Raw genomic sequence first — 15969 nt, 5'->3', positions numbered from 1 at the left:
AGATTTTTTTTCCCCTTAGCTAAGCATCATTCTGAATTTCACATATTTTTATATTGTCCCTAGGAAAAACAAGCATTTTTTTTCCCAAAAAGTTAGGAGAAATTATTTCAGAGTATAAAAAAGTTATGTCAAATATACATGCTTTTGAATTTACTCTATTAGGCATTGATGGTAATGTATGTGTATATATATCAAACATGGATCTCCTGCATTTCAGGCAGATTCTTTACCATCTAAGCCACCATATATGCTCACATCTGTATGTATATACAGACATACATATAATGAGAAATTATATATAAAAAGAATTATAAATATATAAATTATAAAAAGAAAATTATATATAATTATGTATATATATCAAACCCAGGTCTCTTGCATTGCAGGCAGATTCTTTACCATCTGAGCCACCAGGGAAGCCCATATAAGCCCATATATATGTGTAGGTGTGTATATATATACACACACCCACACATATACAATGATAAATTATATATAAGAATTATAAATATATAAATAATAAAAATAAAGTTATATATAATTCAATTTAAATATGTATTGTTTATTAAAAGATTAAAATTAATATATTTTAATTTAATTATACTTATAAAAATAAATTATATATAATAAGAAATTATAATTTCTCACTTAAGAGTTTACTCTAATTCAATATGGAATATAGATCCACAAGTAAAATGTTTTTAAAGAACAAAACAAATCATGTATCAGAGATTCACTTTTGAGTGCTTGATTCATTTAAGCCAAGGAGTGCCACTACTCCACTATACAGTTTTAGAAAAATGGTAGAATATTTACTGAATGTCTAGCTAAAGTATCCTGAACATTTTAAGCTGGTATTTTTATTCAGATTCCAAGTTTTTTTCCCCCCTTATTTAAGCATCATTCTGAATTTCACATATTTTTATGTGCATGGCTTAGAGTACATGGTGTTTTCAGAAAATGTTCAGACCCAGGACCTTCCCTGGGTCCCACTCCACTACCCAATCTTTACTGCACCTATTACTTTGGGTACTTGATTTAATGTCAATAAGGTAAAAGGTGATCCTTATATCCAGTGCAGTCACAAAAAGATAAATGATTTGGTTTCCAAAATGGTCATAGACATGACTTGGCTGGCGGTGTTGATAGGAGTGTGTGATATTTTCACTTTAGTGGTCCCGCTCCACCTGGAGTGTGGACTTTTCTGGAAAGGTATGTGGTTGGCAAACGTGTGCTGTCTGTGTGTTTCAGGGTTCCTGTCCGGGGTCCTCTGGGCGATCGCCACCTGCTGTTGGTTCGTAGCGAACCACTCTCTCAGTGCGGTGGTCAGTTTTCCAATCATCACGGCCGTAAGTAGCTGTCTTGCATTTCCAAATTTTTGTTTTCCAAATGTAAATCACACTTTTCTGAAGCTTTCTTAGTGAATCACTGAAGTCTGTCATGGAGTTTGATTTTTCAGGGGTACAGTCAGTGTAACAGATTCATGTGGATAAACTGACACCTCTAATCACGTGTCCTTGATTGCTAAGGGAATGTTTCTAACTTCATTTTAAGGAGTTTGTTCATCTTTGATACCTTTGCAGTTTTTGTTTGGTCATTTTGCCTAATTTCATTTGGGATACATTGTAATTTGCTATTAATAGCAATGTGTGTGCTCTGTTGCTCAGTTGTCAGACTCTGCAACCCCATGGACTATAGCCCACCAGGCTCCTCTGTCCATGGGATTTTCCCAGCAAGAATACTGGAGTGGTTTACATTAACTCCTCCAAGGGATCTTCTCAACCCAGGGACCAAACGCACATCTCCTGTGTCTCATGCATTGGCAGGCAGATTCTTTACCATTGAGTCATCTGGGAATCTGATAACAATATTTATCTCTATGTAATAGTTTATAGATATAAAAATTGTGTATATTGTCACGCTTGAATCTCATGGCATCCTTGTGAGATAGAGAGTACCTCAGCCCCTCTTCATAGGGTATGTCAGTGTTTTAAAGAAGGTTTTCAGAAAATAATGAAGCAAAGTATTGTCTCTTGATGGTGCCATTTATCATGCATTCATAGTGTAATTTGCTTTGTGTGATATTTTTGAGTGCCAGACATGTAGCACATAGTCAGGTAACAGAAAAACAAAAATGTTTCTTTTGATATAGACAGGACAAGTATTGATAGGATTGTCCCCTGATTTGAAGATGAAAAAACTGAGACAGTAGCTAAGAGCCGGAAAAGACAATGGCTACCCGCTCCAGTCCTCTTGCCTGGAAAATCCCATGGACGGAGGAGCCGGGTAGGCTGCAGTCCATGGGCTCTCGAAGAGTCGGACACGACTGAGTGATTTCACTTTTGCTTTTCCTTTCATGCATCGGAGAAGGAAATGGCAACCCACTCTGATGTTCTTGCCTGGAGAATCCCAGGGACGGGGGAGCCTGGTGGGCTGCCGTCTATGGGGTCGCACAGAGTCAGATACGACTGAAGCGACTTAGCAGCAGCAGCAGCAGCAGCTAAGAGCATCATCTGAAGGGACACAGCCACATGGACACCTCAAGGCTTCTCAGGATAGAGTTTCCTGAATGCAGAGCTGCTTTCTGCCTTCAGTATAAAATCCAGTGTAGAATGTTTCAGTTTCCTTATGCTGCCAGGACTGACATGCAAACACACGAATTAATTGCTCTGATTTCTACCCTTGGTATCTTAGATTGTTCAGTTGTTTACCTGCCTCCCCTGCTTCCTAAATCATCATCATAAATAAAATTTGCCCGAAACATTTTAGCCACACACCTGTGCAAGCATACAAAATTGAATTTTTAAAATACATTGTCTAGTCTAAAATGCAACTGCATAAAAATTTGAAACATCCTTCAATTTTAATAGGAATCTGGGTTTCAAATAGCATATTTTTGACAGTTCTACTGTGTTCATAACATAGTTAGCTTTAGTGTACAACTAAATTCAAATAATAAAGGTTTGGGGTTTTTTTTTAACTTAAAGGACTCACATTTTGACATTCTTAATCTGTACTGAGGGAAAATGTTATCAAAACAGAGCAAATTATAAGGAATAATTTAAGTCCTCATCATTGGAGTGGTAAAAACCCAAATTTTTCCCCAAAAAGTGTTTGTTTTTCATTTTTTCAAAGATAGGTAGTGCTAGAATTGACCATATAACTGGAAAAATGTAATGGGCGATGGGCTATAAAACATATCAGTGAAATACTTAAAACTAAATGAAATTAAGCAAATTTAAACTAAATTTGTAGAGCAAAGTATACAATATGATAATGCACCTCGATTAGGGATGCAAATGCTACGTGACTGTCATATCCCACTATATAAGGAGGGATGACACATATTGAAACAGGTAAGTCATTAATCACATCAAATTTAAACTTGGTCATATGACAGTGATTTTGCCGTTCAATCAAGCTGTGTTCTTGAACAAATGTGGATTCTTCAAAATGAGTTTGAGGCAATTTTATGTAAAACACACAGATACAATTAAATCACGCAAGGCAAAGAGAAATACAAACACAAATAGAAAATCAAAAGTTTGAGGGAAATGAGAGAGTAAGCAAACAGCACAGACGGTAAACAGTCATGTGATTAAACATTTTTTTTTTTAAACATTGTTTTGCTTTGTGCTTGCAGAAGCGGGTGAGACAGTGAGATAGTTCATTCTTTTTAACTGGTAACATTATTTCCTCGGAAAAGACTAATTATTTTCTAACACTAATTTTTTTTTTGGTTCTTTTAAAAATACTGAATTCTTAATAGAATTTATCCTGTGGGTCCTTATACAGGAGACGTGGAACAATAATAAATAGTATTCTTCACAAACATTTTATAGTACACAGATATGATTTTCCTACCATTGTTTCTTGTGTTAAATTACAGTGAAGACTTAGGGCAAGACATGACTGCCAAAGGCAGTGGAAATAAATTGCCGAGGCAGGTGGGTGTGGGTGGAGGGCCAAGGGGAGTGGTCTCTGTAGCGTCCGGAGACCGACCTATCAGAAGGATGACTCTTGACCACTGTGACGGAAGCAGGCATCTCACCCCCCTGGTGTGGCTTCCACTGGTGCCTGAGGATTGTCTCCTGGGAGGGACAGGTATCTCTGGGAGATGAGGGCCTAGGTCTTTACTGCTACTGGGCTCTAGCTTGGTTGGTTTCATTGTCATTATTCAGTTTGAAGGTGGCCTTATCCACATGCAGAAAAAGTTCAGCCATACCCTCCGGGATCTTACTTTTCTTCTTTATTTTACTCATAGAGCTAGATTTGCTTTAAGTTTAACTTTTTTGATGGAAAATTTCAACCAGGCCCACCACCCAGCTTTAAGAAGTATGGATTTGGTTCATCTTGTTTCATCAAGAGTACATTTTTCAAATCCCAGCAGCACATTTTTCCTCCCAAGAACATGTATTTCCATTGTTAGAACCCATTGGTGACTAGACCAGGAGTTTCTTGAAAGCATTATCTATATAGTTCCTTGGCAAATATTCAGTTAAAAAGCAAAAAGAAGAAGAAAGAAGAAAAGCCCATGTGGCAAGACAAAGGGCTCTGTTTCCAGTCTTCCTCAAGGAGATTAACAGCTGAATCAGCTTCTCTCGAAGGGTCAGCCTCTCCAGATGCCTCCAGCTCACCTTCTTTTCAAAGGTCAATTTATACACGTGTAATTTGTGTTCATTTAAAACAGAAAAATGCATGATCCCAATGCCAAAACAGTTATCTCCTTTGTTTAAGATGCCCTTCCTACTCGCAAAGATTCGGCTGTGACTTAGGACTGAACAGCCGCCTTACTCGGGTCTCCTTTGCCTGAACTGAGCCAGTCACACTGACTTATGCTTGGATTACTTCTAGCAAAGCACTACATTGCTCCTTGCAACCACCCTTAGGCCACGTCCAAACTCATATTTAAAATATCATCAGCCAAAAACCTGCGGAGGTCAACGGTACCTCTTGGTATTGTCTTTGCCCATGTACTCTGGAAGGGAGATGAGTTTCCAGATTGAAGAGGATAAAGTGTGATTGGCATGATAACATTAATATTTTGTGCCCTGTGCTATAGTTTCCTCCCATCCTGCCCAAAGTCAGTGTGGAGTTGCTAAAGGGCCCAGGTATTTCTTGATTGGTTTGGATTTTTGAGGCTTAGGACCATACATCATTGGTGGAAGACAGTTCCTTTGACCTATTTCTCTGACTCTGGATCTTGACTTTTCTGGGTCCTGATAAACAGAGAGTAAGGTGTTCCCATTGCTTGGCTTACCTGTCAGGAGTGGAGTCCAGTCTGCTGATCCAGTCATGTACAACTGGGAAACAGGGGGAAACAGGCTGGGATTGTTTATTTGGAATTCTTCCAGAGTTTGTGCAGGACTTGAAAAGGAATCATCAGAATGCAGATACAATACATCTTTTCCACAAAGACGGCAATTGATCTAAGTTCCAATGTTGTCCTTTCTCAGCAAAAATAAATAAATAAATATGCTTTAAGTGCTTAAAATTTTCAAATTGCAGAATCATCCTTTTTTCCATCTTGTTTCTTTTTGTCCTATATTATTTCATTCCTGTCTTTGTCTCCTGCTCACTAACCCACTGTTTATTTTTCCATCATGATTTTTCCATCTTCCCATAATACTATCTTTAGCATTCCTTAGAGTGAAATGTGAGATATAGCTGATTACTGTCCAGTAATATCAGTTAAAGTGTTAATTGCTTAGTCGTGTCCTACTCTTTTGCAAACCCATGGACTATACCTGCCAGGCTCCTGTGTCCATGGAATTCTCCAGGCAAGAATACTGGAGTGGATTGCCATTTCCTTCTCCAGTTAAGGAAAACTTTAAATTACGTGCTATATTTCAGGTCCAAAATAACATACTAGAATTTCTTCAGTTTTGAAATTATCTCATGCTGAAGGAAGTTATAAGTGTATTCATACACTTTTTCCTATTGAGCCCATTTCTAGTATCTTGAGGAACTAGTGAAAAAGATTATCTATTTGCTTATGAAAATATTTTGTTACAAATCACATTGAAGAAAAACATTCTATGGCACACAATATTCTATAATTATTGAAAAAATAAAAATGAAAACCATAAAGAGAAAAAGGAAAAAAGTCTTTGTTTTTCTCCTAATGCTGCTTAGTTTAACTTAATGTTGAGTTTGAACTGAGATTATGAATAGTTTTTCCTGACAATGTTGTTATATTGTTTTTACAATCAAAATTTATTTGATGAAAGTGTCAGGTCAGCTCTCCAACTTACTGTATTTGTGTAGAGTACAGTCACAGAAAAATAGCCAATTTAATTAATTTTTTTTTAATTTAAGGGTCCAGGATTTATAGCTGCAATGTGGGGTGTCTTCATGTTTAAGGAAATACAGGTATGTACACAAAAGTGTAGATCCAGTCAAGAAATATATTTAATACTATGTGTTATTTTTGAAAACTGCAACACCAAAGCCCAGGGCAGAAAACATGTGATTGAATTTTACAGGTCAGATATTCAAAGTGTTATCATCTCTAATTAGAAAAGAAAATACTAACTATATGATAATTATTATGGATATGTTTTTCTCCACCCCAACATTAGAGGAAAAATGCTTTAGTTGACTTTATTTTCCCTTACGAGATTTTGGTTAAATCATCCAATAAAATAAGATAAATAGAAATTTTATCTAGTGAAAAATGTTAGATAGACAAGATGAAAATTTTTACCCCCAAAATTAAAACATCCTTGAGGCAAATGAAATTTGAGAATAGATTTTTTTGTTGTTGTTGAATCTCATCCCTTCCAAAGTCCTCCACATCCAACCAGCATCTTTATAGAACACCCTCTCAAGTGTAAATGATGGTGACTTAAAATGCTTTTACCAAGTAGTTCTAGGATATGTGTGTGTTTTCATTAAAAATTGTTTTTAAGATTTTTCCCCTTTACCTTTACTTGTGGAAAAAGCCTTCAGTTGAGGCTATACAAATGATATTTTGTAGTAGTTTTTACTGAAAACAATATAAATTAGAGACACTGTCAAGGCATTGTGAATATAATATTTTTTGTCTTAACAAGAAACAAATAATTCCTATCTCTAAGAAGATCTGATGTTGCTAATCTCTGGGAGCCATAAAGTGAACATGTCCCAGGAAAATTCTTAAAATGATTACTCAATTTTAGATTTAAAATGTCATTTCATTCATTTCAAATAAAATGTGTTCACTTAGAAAGTCATAAGATGTTAATACGAGTAAGATTTTCAGGTTAAAGAAGTAATAAATTTGTTTAGAAGATATTTGGATCACAATCTTGATTGCTGTGTTTTTAAATTTACAAGACAGCTTAAAACATTTATTTATTCTTTTAAATATGTTTTTTATTTTAGTTAGGATTGCTTTCCACAAAAAAATAATTTTATGCCAAAGCATACTGTAAATCTCTTCACAAATATTTCATCTGCTTCATGAAGGATAATGATTCCTATTTAAGAACTGGGTATTATTCAGCATAACATGCTGAAGCCTTAGAAAACCACAAGCCTATTTACAACTGTAGGTATAAATAAATATAAACTAAGAATAGATTTATTATGAAGCATGTAAAAATTATTTTACAATATAACAATACTGAATTAAAAATCTTCTTCCCTAGATAGAAGAACTCACTTGAGCAAGAGAATATTGGGCCTATTGGGCCTAACTATTGGGCCTATTGTTAATTCTTGAGAGTCCTTGAAAGAGACACATAAAAGACAAAATGGCTTTTTAAGATACCTGGAAAAAAAGCTCAGGCCAAATAGAGGAGGGGCTTTTAAAAATGATAAAACATGACCAAGTAGGATTTAATTCAGGAATGCAATGATGGATCATAATATGTATAATGTAATTTATTGTACTGTTTTCAGATAGAAAAGAAACTGTGTAATAGTATATATTCAAAAAGTATTTACTAAAATTAAAAACCAGTTTTTAATTGAGAAAACAACCTTTAACAATAGGAGGAATAGGAAATAAAAGAAAGCTTTAGTTGATATAAGATGTCTATCAAAAACTATGTAAACACATAACTAAAGTGAAACATAAGCATTCTCTTTTAATTATATCTCAATAGAACTGAAAAAATATGAGTTCTCTATAAGTCAAAGATCTTTCCATCATTGCTGTTACTCAGAATTTTCTGGAAATCATAGCCAGTGGGCTAAGATAAAATTAAGACATAAGAGAAAAATAAGAAAAAATATTGTTTGCATATAATATTCCCTTCTTTAAATTTAAAAGAATCGGCTATAAATCTGGAGAACCAATAAGATCACTTTGTAAGGCACTGAAATATAAATATTAAATTAGTAACTTTCCAGCATGCCACCAAGAGCCAATTAAAAAGAGAAAAATAAATGCTACTAATACCAAGAAAAATGATAAAAATGTAAGAAAATAGCAAGAAATATGCTGGATTTATGAAATAATTTCCTATACTGCAGAAGCTTACTACAGAACATCAAAGATTGTCATAACAAATGAGCGACTCACCATATCCCTGATAGAACAGCTCCCTGTAGTTACTGGACAGCATCTCCATTCACCATCAGTGTAATTCCAATAAAATCCCAGGGTGATCCATCTATAGATGTGCAAGTGACTGCTTGAGTTTGGCCAGGTATGTATGCAGATAAAGAGAGGGAAAGTAAAGCTGAAAGCACAGCAAATTTTGTTGACCTTTTAGGCTTCCCTGATAGCTCAGTCGTAAAGAATCTGCCTGCCAAGCAGGAGACGTGGGTTCAGTCTCTGGGTTGGGAAGATCCCCTGGAGAAGGAAATGGCAACCCACTCCAGTATTCTTGCCTGGGAAATCCCATGGACAGAGGAGCCTGGAGGGCTACAGCTGAAAGCTCAGTGAGTTTTGCTGACATTTTAACTCTAGTTAAAACACCTTACAAATCTGTCTACAAGCAGAACTTAAGGAGTGTCCAGTGTACTTATCATTCAAAGCAGATGCCTAACTGCCTCTTGACAGATAACTTAAAGGACAGTTTTAAATGCTTTATATGCCAATGAGTTTAAGAGTTTAACTGAACCCTGAAACCAAAATCCTATTTGAATATTTTTAATTATTTTTCTTAAAAACAAAACCCTAAGGGAAAACAAAAGCAATTTTTAAAAAAAGTTTTCATTAGGGTATAGTTGATTTACCATGTTCTATTAGTGTCTGCTTGTACAACAAAGTAAATCAGTTATGCATCTATATACATCGACCCTGTTTTAGATTCTTTTCCCATATAGATCATTGCATATTGAGCGGAGTTCCCCATGCTGTACATTAGGTCCTTATTAGCAAAAAGTTTTATCTTTGTGACTTGTAGGTCCTGTCAGCTGTGTCTTGAAGCAGTCCTCGAAGACACATATTTAAAAGTCCACAACCTACAGCAGTGAGGACTTAATCGGAGATCCAAGCACTGTGTGGAAGAGTTTAAAGATTTTATTTCATTTCAATGCCATTAGTGCTCTGGTTGGACACTTTGCCCTTGTGACATTCTTTTGTATCTGATATCTGTTCCTCTTTGGAAAGTTTGTTTTAGAATCTCATATTTAGCTATTTTAAGCTAGACCACCAGTATATTTTTAGCAACACACTTTAGTCAGAATGTCCACAGTAATCCCAATGCAGGGAATTGTTACCACAATTTACAAGTCAATAGCGACTCCCAGATAAAGAATGAGATGATTTGTCATCTTAGTACCTGTCTCAGAAATCCACTTTAAACACTTTTTGCTTTTGGAAGAATGTTAGCATGCTCTAAGAGTTAGCATTCACCTTTGACAAAGTAAAACTATTGCTTTTGCCCAAATATAATTGGTCTTTTTCTCTAGGAGACTAGGCAGTTTGCTCAGATTGTTAACCTTAAAAGGGAAAAAAATTTTAGTCCCTGAGAACATTGTTCTTCTGTCTCCAAAGACAATAAAACAGAGAGCTTACAACATATTCACATAATTTGGTTGTCAAGTGCTGATAACTGAGACCCCATATATTGTTTTTCCTTATGTCAATGATCTCATCAGTTGTTTAATTCACACAGCACATTTGGAAATTGAGTGTATTGACTCTGAACAAACATTTATTGAATGCCTACTCTGCACCAGTACTGGTAAATAGGCAAAGGCTGCAACCTTTAAGAAAAAGTTGTCAGGGAACCTTAAAGCCTTCAGGAGTGTGTGTGTGTGTGTGTGTGTGTGTGTGTGTGTTTATGTGTGTGTGTGTGTTGTATGTGGGTGTGAGTAAATTAGCTGCCCTGTCTTGGTAAGGTTTTATGCTGTCTTTCACTTGTAGAACTTATACCAGTGACTTCTGTAGAGTTTGTGCTGACAGTGAATCAGATAATTCAGCCAGCCAAATCCAACTTAAAAAGACCTTTCTGGTCATCAGATAGATGCAGAATCACCTGCTCTAACCCAATTCTTTATTCAGATGAAAAATGGGTATATACATTTTTGACATTTTGGTTACATATTAATTGTCATTAGTTTTACTAAAAGCTGATAATAGTATCATATGATTTGACTACCAGTAGATCTCAGTGTAATTGAGATCCTGTTCCACTTGCCTCAGAGTATTGGGTCTACATTTAAACAGTTATATAGACTGTTTAGCCTTGCAATCATTCAAAGTAGAACAGCTAGGACTATGTGGGAGCTTGAAATTATTCCCTATGAAAGATGGTCAGAGGAGCTAAAATATTGACCAAGGAAAAAGATGCTTCAAGGATACAGCACACTTATTTTCCAGTGTTTGAGGGTTTATCTTGTGGGAGGGAGATTAGAATCGATCTATCTGTACTCTCAGAGATGGAACTTTTGAGAAATACAGTATTTCTACTGAACACAGAGTGGTATATGTTTGTTCGTATAAAGATTGGCTGGCATCCTCTGTGGTTCCATCTCTAAGACCAGTGCACCCACACGTAGCTGGGGGAGTAATCTTTGTTTCTATTTCTCCCTTGCCCTTGAGATTGGTCTCTGTCTTTCCATCTGCACTTCCTCCTGTGTTCCCAGGAGGGCTGCGGTCACCTCCTCATTGGTCCCCTTGCATCCATTCTGGCCCCCTCCAATCTATTCATCATCTGCAAAAGTGTGGGCTTTACAAAATGCAAGCCTGTCTTTTCAACATACTTGGCTCTGCCTGTTCCTCTCATGTCTTCCCATTGCTTGAAAAATAAATCCAAAGTATAACATGGCCTCTAAGACACCACCTGCTCAGGCACATGCATAGCCTCCAGCCTCATCGAGCTGCACTTAATTCACTGCTGCACCCTCTCAGACCTTCTTTCAGCCCCTGGCAAGTACTATGTTTCTCTTACAACAGAACTTTGCACACACATTCCTTCTACTCAAAATCTGTATCTGCTGCCCTCCTCTTCCCCCAGTTCACTGATACTCAGGAGCTCAACTCAGCTCTAGATCTGCCTCCTTAAGATTTCTTTGTGATGCACTCACAACAGCCAACCGCTGTTTGCATGTTACTCATTCCCATCTCCCACATTACATGAGTCACTGAATAGGGGCACGTTTTCCTTACCATTTTAATCCCTGAACATGTGGATGGATAGTAGGAGTGCACCTGTATTTATTGAATGGGTAATGACAGAGGACCTGAGAATCTGGAAGATTCATACAGAGGGAGAATGGAAAAGCATACAGGAGGTAGACCAGATGGTTAGTAGGGTCCACAGAAATCTTGAAAGTTTGTGCTTTTTATATATTTGATTCAGGTCCTCTAATGACAGTTATTCTTTTTATTACTCAGGGTCGAAAAAACTACCTGCTGATGATGCTTGCATTTTGCATCATCTTGACTGGAGCCTTATGCACAGCTTTTTCTAAAATTTGACAACCACAAGGCCAGCAGATGGCAGCCAGCACTTGAGAACACTTCTCTCCTGGACACAAGAGATTGTGCTGAGAATAGAGTTCATGTTCACACACCAAGTGAATCTTCATCTGTCCCGGATTAGGGTAAATGACTTTCTTTCCCACAAATGTGACACTGAAGGAAAACCAGCTTTCAGTCAAGCGTAAAAATGAGAAGTTCTTCTAATGAACTGTTTATGAAGGTAGGACTTGACCTCATTGTATCTGAAGATGCTGCTTTGACCACAATATGTGTTTACTGGCGCATAATCTAGCAAACAGTGTGGCATTCATATGTAAAGAATTTTGTATGTGTCCACATTTCCAAAATATGAGCCTCATTCGTGAAGACAGGCATAAAAACGTGGGGATGGAGCAGGAAGAAGACTTATATTATGATGGAATTAGGATCCAAAGATGTCTGGAGCCTTTGTGAGAAAAAGTAAATGTCAGAGTTGGCAAGTGAATGTTAAAAAGGCCATTTCATTATTTTCAGCCCAGACTTATTTTTACTTCAAATTAATGTTGCCCAATTCTCAATCACCCACCCAGTTAGCTCAAAACGTCTTTGATATGCCAGATAAAATCCATCCTTAGAGAACAAAAACTTCCCACTGTTGAGAATATGTGTGTAACACATATACATATGTTTACAAGTATACACCCGTAAATACACATGCATATATTGAATGTTCTACTATAAATTGGGTGTAAAATCTAGAATTGCTGAAGCAAGATTCTAGCTTATCACACTCCCATGAATACACACACATATATGTATGTACTACTCTAACTTGTGGAGAAATTCTAGAATTGCTGAAGCAGGGTTCTATCTTATCACAGTGAGAATTTTAAGGAATCAATACACTCCATTAGATGTACAATCTAATTTTTTTTCTGAAATATATTTTTTCTAAAACCCCTCTTGTAGCCGGTGGTTTTCTTCAATTTTTAAATGGTGGTTTACACTAGGTCAAAGAAAATCACAGAACATGATAGTTGTCTTTAAGAAAACTGAAATGGAACTGCTATTACAATGTTTATTACATTGGTTCCCAAACTCTTAAAATAATAGCATAAAAAAAACTGGAATAGTGCAGTGTAAGTTTCACCCACTCCCACTTGATGATATCACATTACTTTGCTACTTGGAGGGGCAAAATATGTGTGACTCCCTAGCTGATCTGTGTGGGTTTAAATCCCACCTCTGCTTCATCTTAATTGTGTGACTTTGGATAAATGTTCTGAATCAGATTCTTCATCTGTAAACTGGGGCTATTGCTAGCATCCGTCTCACATGGTTACCAGGAAGTTCAAATTAGTGAAAATCTATATTTTCATGATTGTCTGGCACTTGGCAAACAGTGTATAATTCTCAGCTATTATTATTACATCTTATTTGAGGGAAAAAGCCTGTGTCTGTAGATCAGAGAATACATTGTAAGAATTGCTTCCCTTACCACTCCCCCACGACGCAAACAGCTACTTATACCTGTCTGTGAGTACAATTTAAAAATGACACTGCCTAATTGTTGAATTGCAAATATAAATAAATATTTGATTAACATCTTCCAAAATTTCATTTAATTTTAACCTGAAATGTCACTAATTACACTGATAACTTCGAATAAATTGATGTGAAGCAAAACTATTTTTCTCATTTAAATATATTTAAATTTTTTTAATATTAATGGCATTGAATTATTTTTTAGTTGAGGTTGCAAATTTGTATGCAAAATTTTAAATGTGAAGTAAAGCAGTTGCAGAGGAAAAATGAAAGAAAAAAAAATCTCATTACCACTGTATAGTTTCTGCTACCAGGCAGTGCTTATAGCGTTAGTGAGAGTAGTGTTAGTAAAAGTTAGAGGAAAGAAGCTTTTTCAAAATGCTCACCAAACCAGCACCTTTTTAGGTAGAGACTGGTCTAAATGGGCAATTGTAGATCTCCACTTTCTTTGCTTACCTTAGGAAGTTAACGCCCATGTCTTTTGAAGTTTGAGGCTTAGTATGGTCAGATTCTTGTGTTTGCATTAACTTTGTCTTTGCTTTCTGTCTCTTTGTGCAGAGAGGCAGCACTTATTCCCAGTGAGACTGGCATCCAGAGTAAGAATTTTCTACTATCACAACAAAAATGCCTGATTACTAAAAATCCCTAACAAGTTTTAAAGAATGAATAATACAGCATTTCCTCTGAGCTACCAAATCTTCTTTTAGCCCCGTTATACTGATTTATTTGTACTGTTAGAATTGCTACCTCTTAGCCATGTGTGTATCAATATTGGGAGAGCTTCTGAAAAACACACTCAGTAAAAAGATGAGTTGTAGAACCATGTACATGGTATTGTGATACCATTTTTTAAAAATTGTAAAAATCAAAGTAATATGTACATTTTCTATAAATTCATATGTATGCAGCATGTTAGAAAAACAGGTACACCAAACTCATAAGGTTTGCTTCTAGTGAGGATAAATAAGATCAAAATGGCAACACTGGGTCAAGGTAACCTTAAGCATTACCTGTAGTCCTCTACTTTTTATGGCGATGAATTTTTATGTGTTCATTAATATGTGTTAAAGAATCAACAGCAAAATAGTTCAGAAGCATATGTCTAAATGTTGAAGTAATTAAAACTAGGCAAAGAGAGTGTTGAAGGAATGTTACTTTCCTCTTTATCCTTTTTGGTACTGGTTAAAATGTCAAAACAAGAATACATACACACAGGTACACACAAATAAAAGCAGCAAAAATCAAGACAGTTGGGAAAATTCCCATCTTGGGAATCCCACCTCCTAAAGGTGGATGCCAGAAACTCACTTTCATGGCCTCCCTGCAGTAGGATCTAAGCCTAATTCCATGGTCCTGCTTGAGATCTTGTGAGCTACCTAACATAGTTGTTTCAGAAATTTGGACTCATTAAACACACACACACACCCACAAATATCTTACAGTCTATTTATTAACTTTAATGAGGTATAATTTGCATCCAATAAAATTCTCCCATTTTAAGTGACCGGTGCTATATGAGCTTTAGCAAATACACACTCATATAAGCACCACTGTGCACTACACACAGAACATTGCCAGTGACCCCAAAAGTTCCCTTCTGCCTCTTTGGAGCAGAGTGATTCTTATCACACCTAACCTTATGCTCCAGGCCACAAATGATCTGTTTTCTGTCATTCTAGACTACTTTTTGCCTATTCTAAAATTTCATATAAATGGAATCATATATAATGTACCCTTCGAATCTGATTTCTTTCATGTTCTAGCCATTTTCGAACAATTTTTCTTGATCTCAAACAATTATAATTTGTTCTCATTTATTTTCCCTAGTGAAAGAAAGCATATGTGTGTATTCAAAATAACAACAAAAGCAAAAATGACTAACATTTGGAATTATTATATTTAAGTGTGTGATGTATCCTGCTCTAGAAATTCACTGTTTTAAATAATAGTGTAATTAAAAAGAATTCTTAGCTACTCTTTGAGTCCATCCCCATTCTTTAATGTTCTTTTTTGAGGAGCTGCAAAATATTAAGCTGCTTAAACCAGGTCACCTCCATTTTTGGCATGTTGAAAAAAAAAAAGCATACTCTTGGGTTTCCTACAACGGCCTAATGGATTACTATCTCTGGGTCTGGAAAGTATGAATTTGCACTTTTTACAAGTGCTTTTGGTGATTCTTATCACACCTGAACTCTCAATTCTTTTGAATCTGTGACGTATACCTTGATATTTAAAGGATTTCAAAGTACTAAGTTCTTACAAAATAAAGAATATTGTCTTCTACCTTGATAGGAAGAGAGAAAAGTTATTTTTAAAAAACAGGTATTCTAAATATTTAATTTTATGAAGGTTTGGGGGAGAAAAAAGTGAAATGCTTAAAACCATTCTGTTTAAGTGGTATTTTTAGCAAAATATAATAATAACTGGGCATTGTATTATTATTTTTGGTTCAAACACTTAATTTCCATATGTGAATCATCTCCAGTTAGTGGCCACATCTATTTTTACTTCAGATTCTGCAAACTGACTCTTTCTTTAATAATAAAATCTCTAACACAATTCATCTTGACAAGATCTCATGA

The 15969-nt window shown here is 35.9% G+C and overlaps 1 protein-coding gene across 7 annotated transcripts in view; it reads left to right on the top strand.

Moving 5' to 3' along the window:
* TMEM144 (transmembrane protein 144) overlaps positions 1-13528 on the top strand; it is a 58911-nt gene extending 45383 nt beyond the window's left edge. For all 7 annotated transcript variants that reach the window (XM_043487538.1, XM_043487548.1, XM_043487512.1 and 4 more), the window contains 3 exons: positions 1252-1349; positions 6319-6372; positions 11777-13528. In XM_043487538.1, coding sequence (XP_043343473.1) covers positions 1252-1349; positions 6319-6372; positions 11777-11860 — 236 coding nt within the window. In that variant the 3' untranslated portion in view covers positions 11861-13528. The remainder of the gene's footprint in view (positions 1-1251; positions 1350-6318; positions 6373-11776) is intronic.
* Positions 13529-15969: the final 2441 nt, after the last annotated feature.

Source organism: Cervus canadensis, chromosome 1 (genome assembly GCF_019320065.1).
Source record: "Cervus canadensis isolate Bull #8, Minnesota chromosome 1, ASM1932006v1, whole genome shotgun sequence".
Classification (NCBI taxonomy): Eukaryota; Metazoa; Chordata; class Mammalia; order Artiodactyla; family Cervidae; genus Cervus; species Cervus canadensis.
The sequence above is the reverse complement of the archived record's forward strand: the minus strand, read 5'-3'. Positions and strand labels throughout refer to the sequence as shown.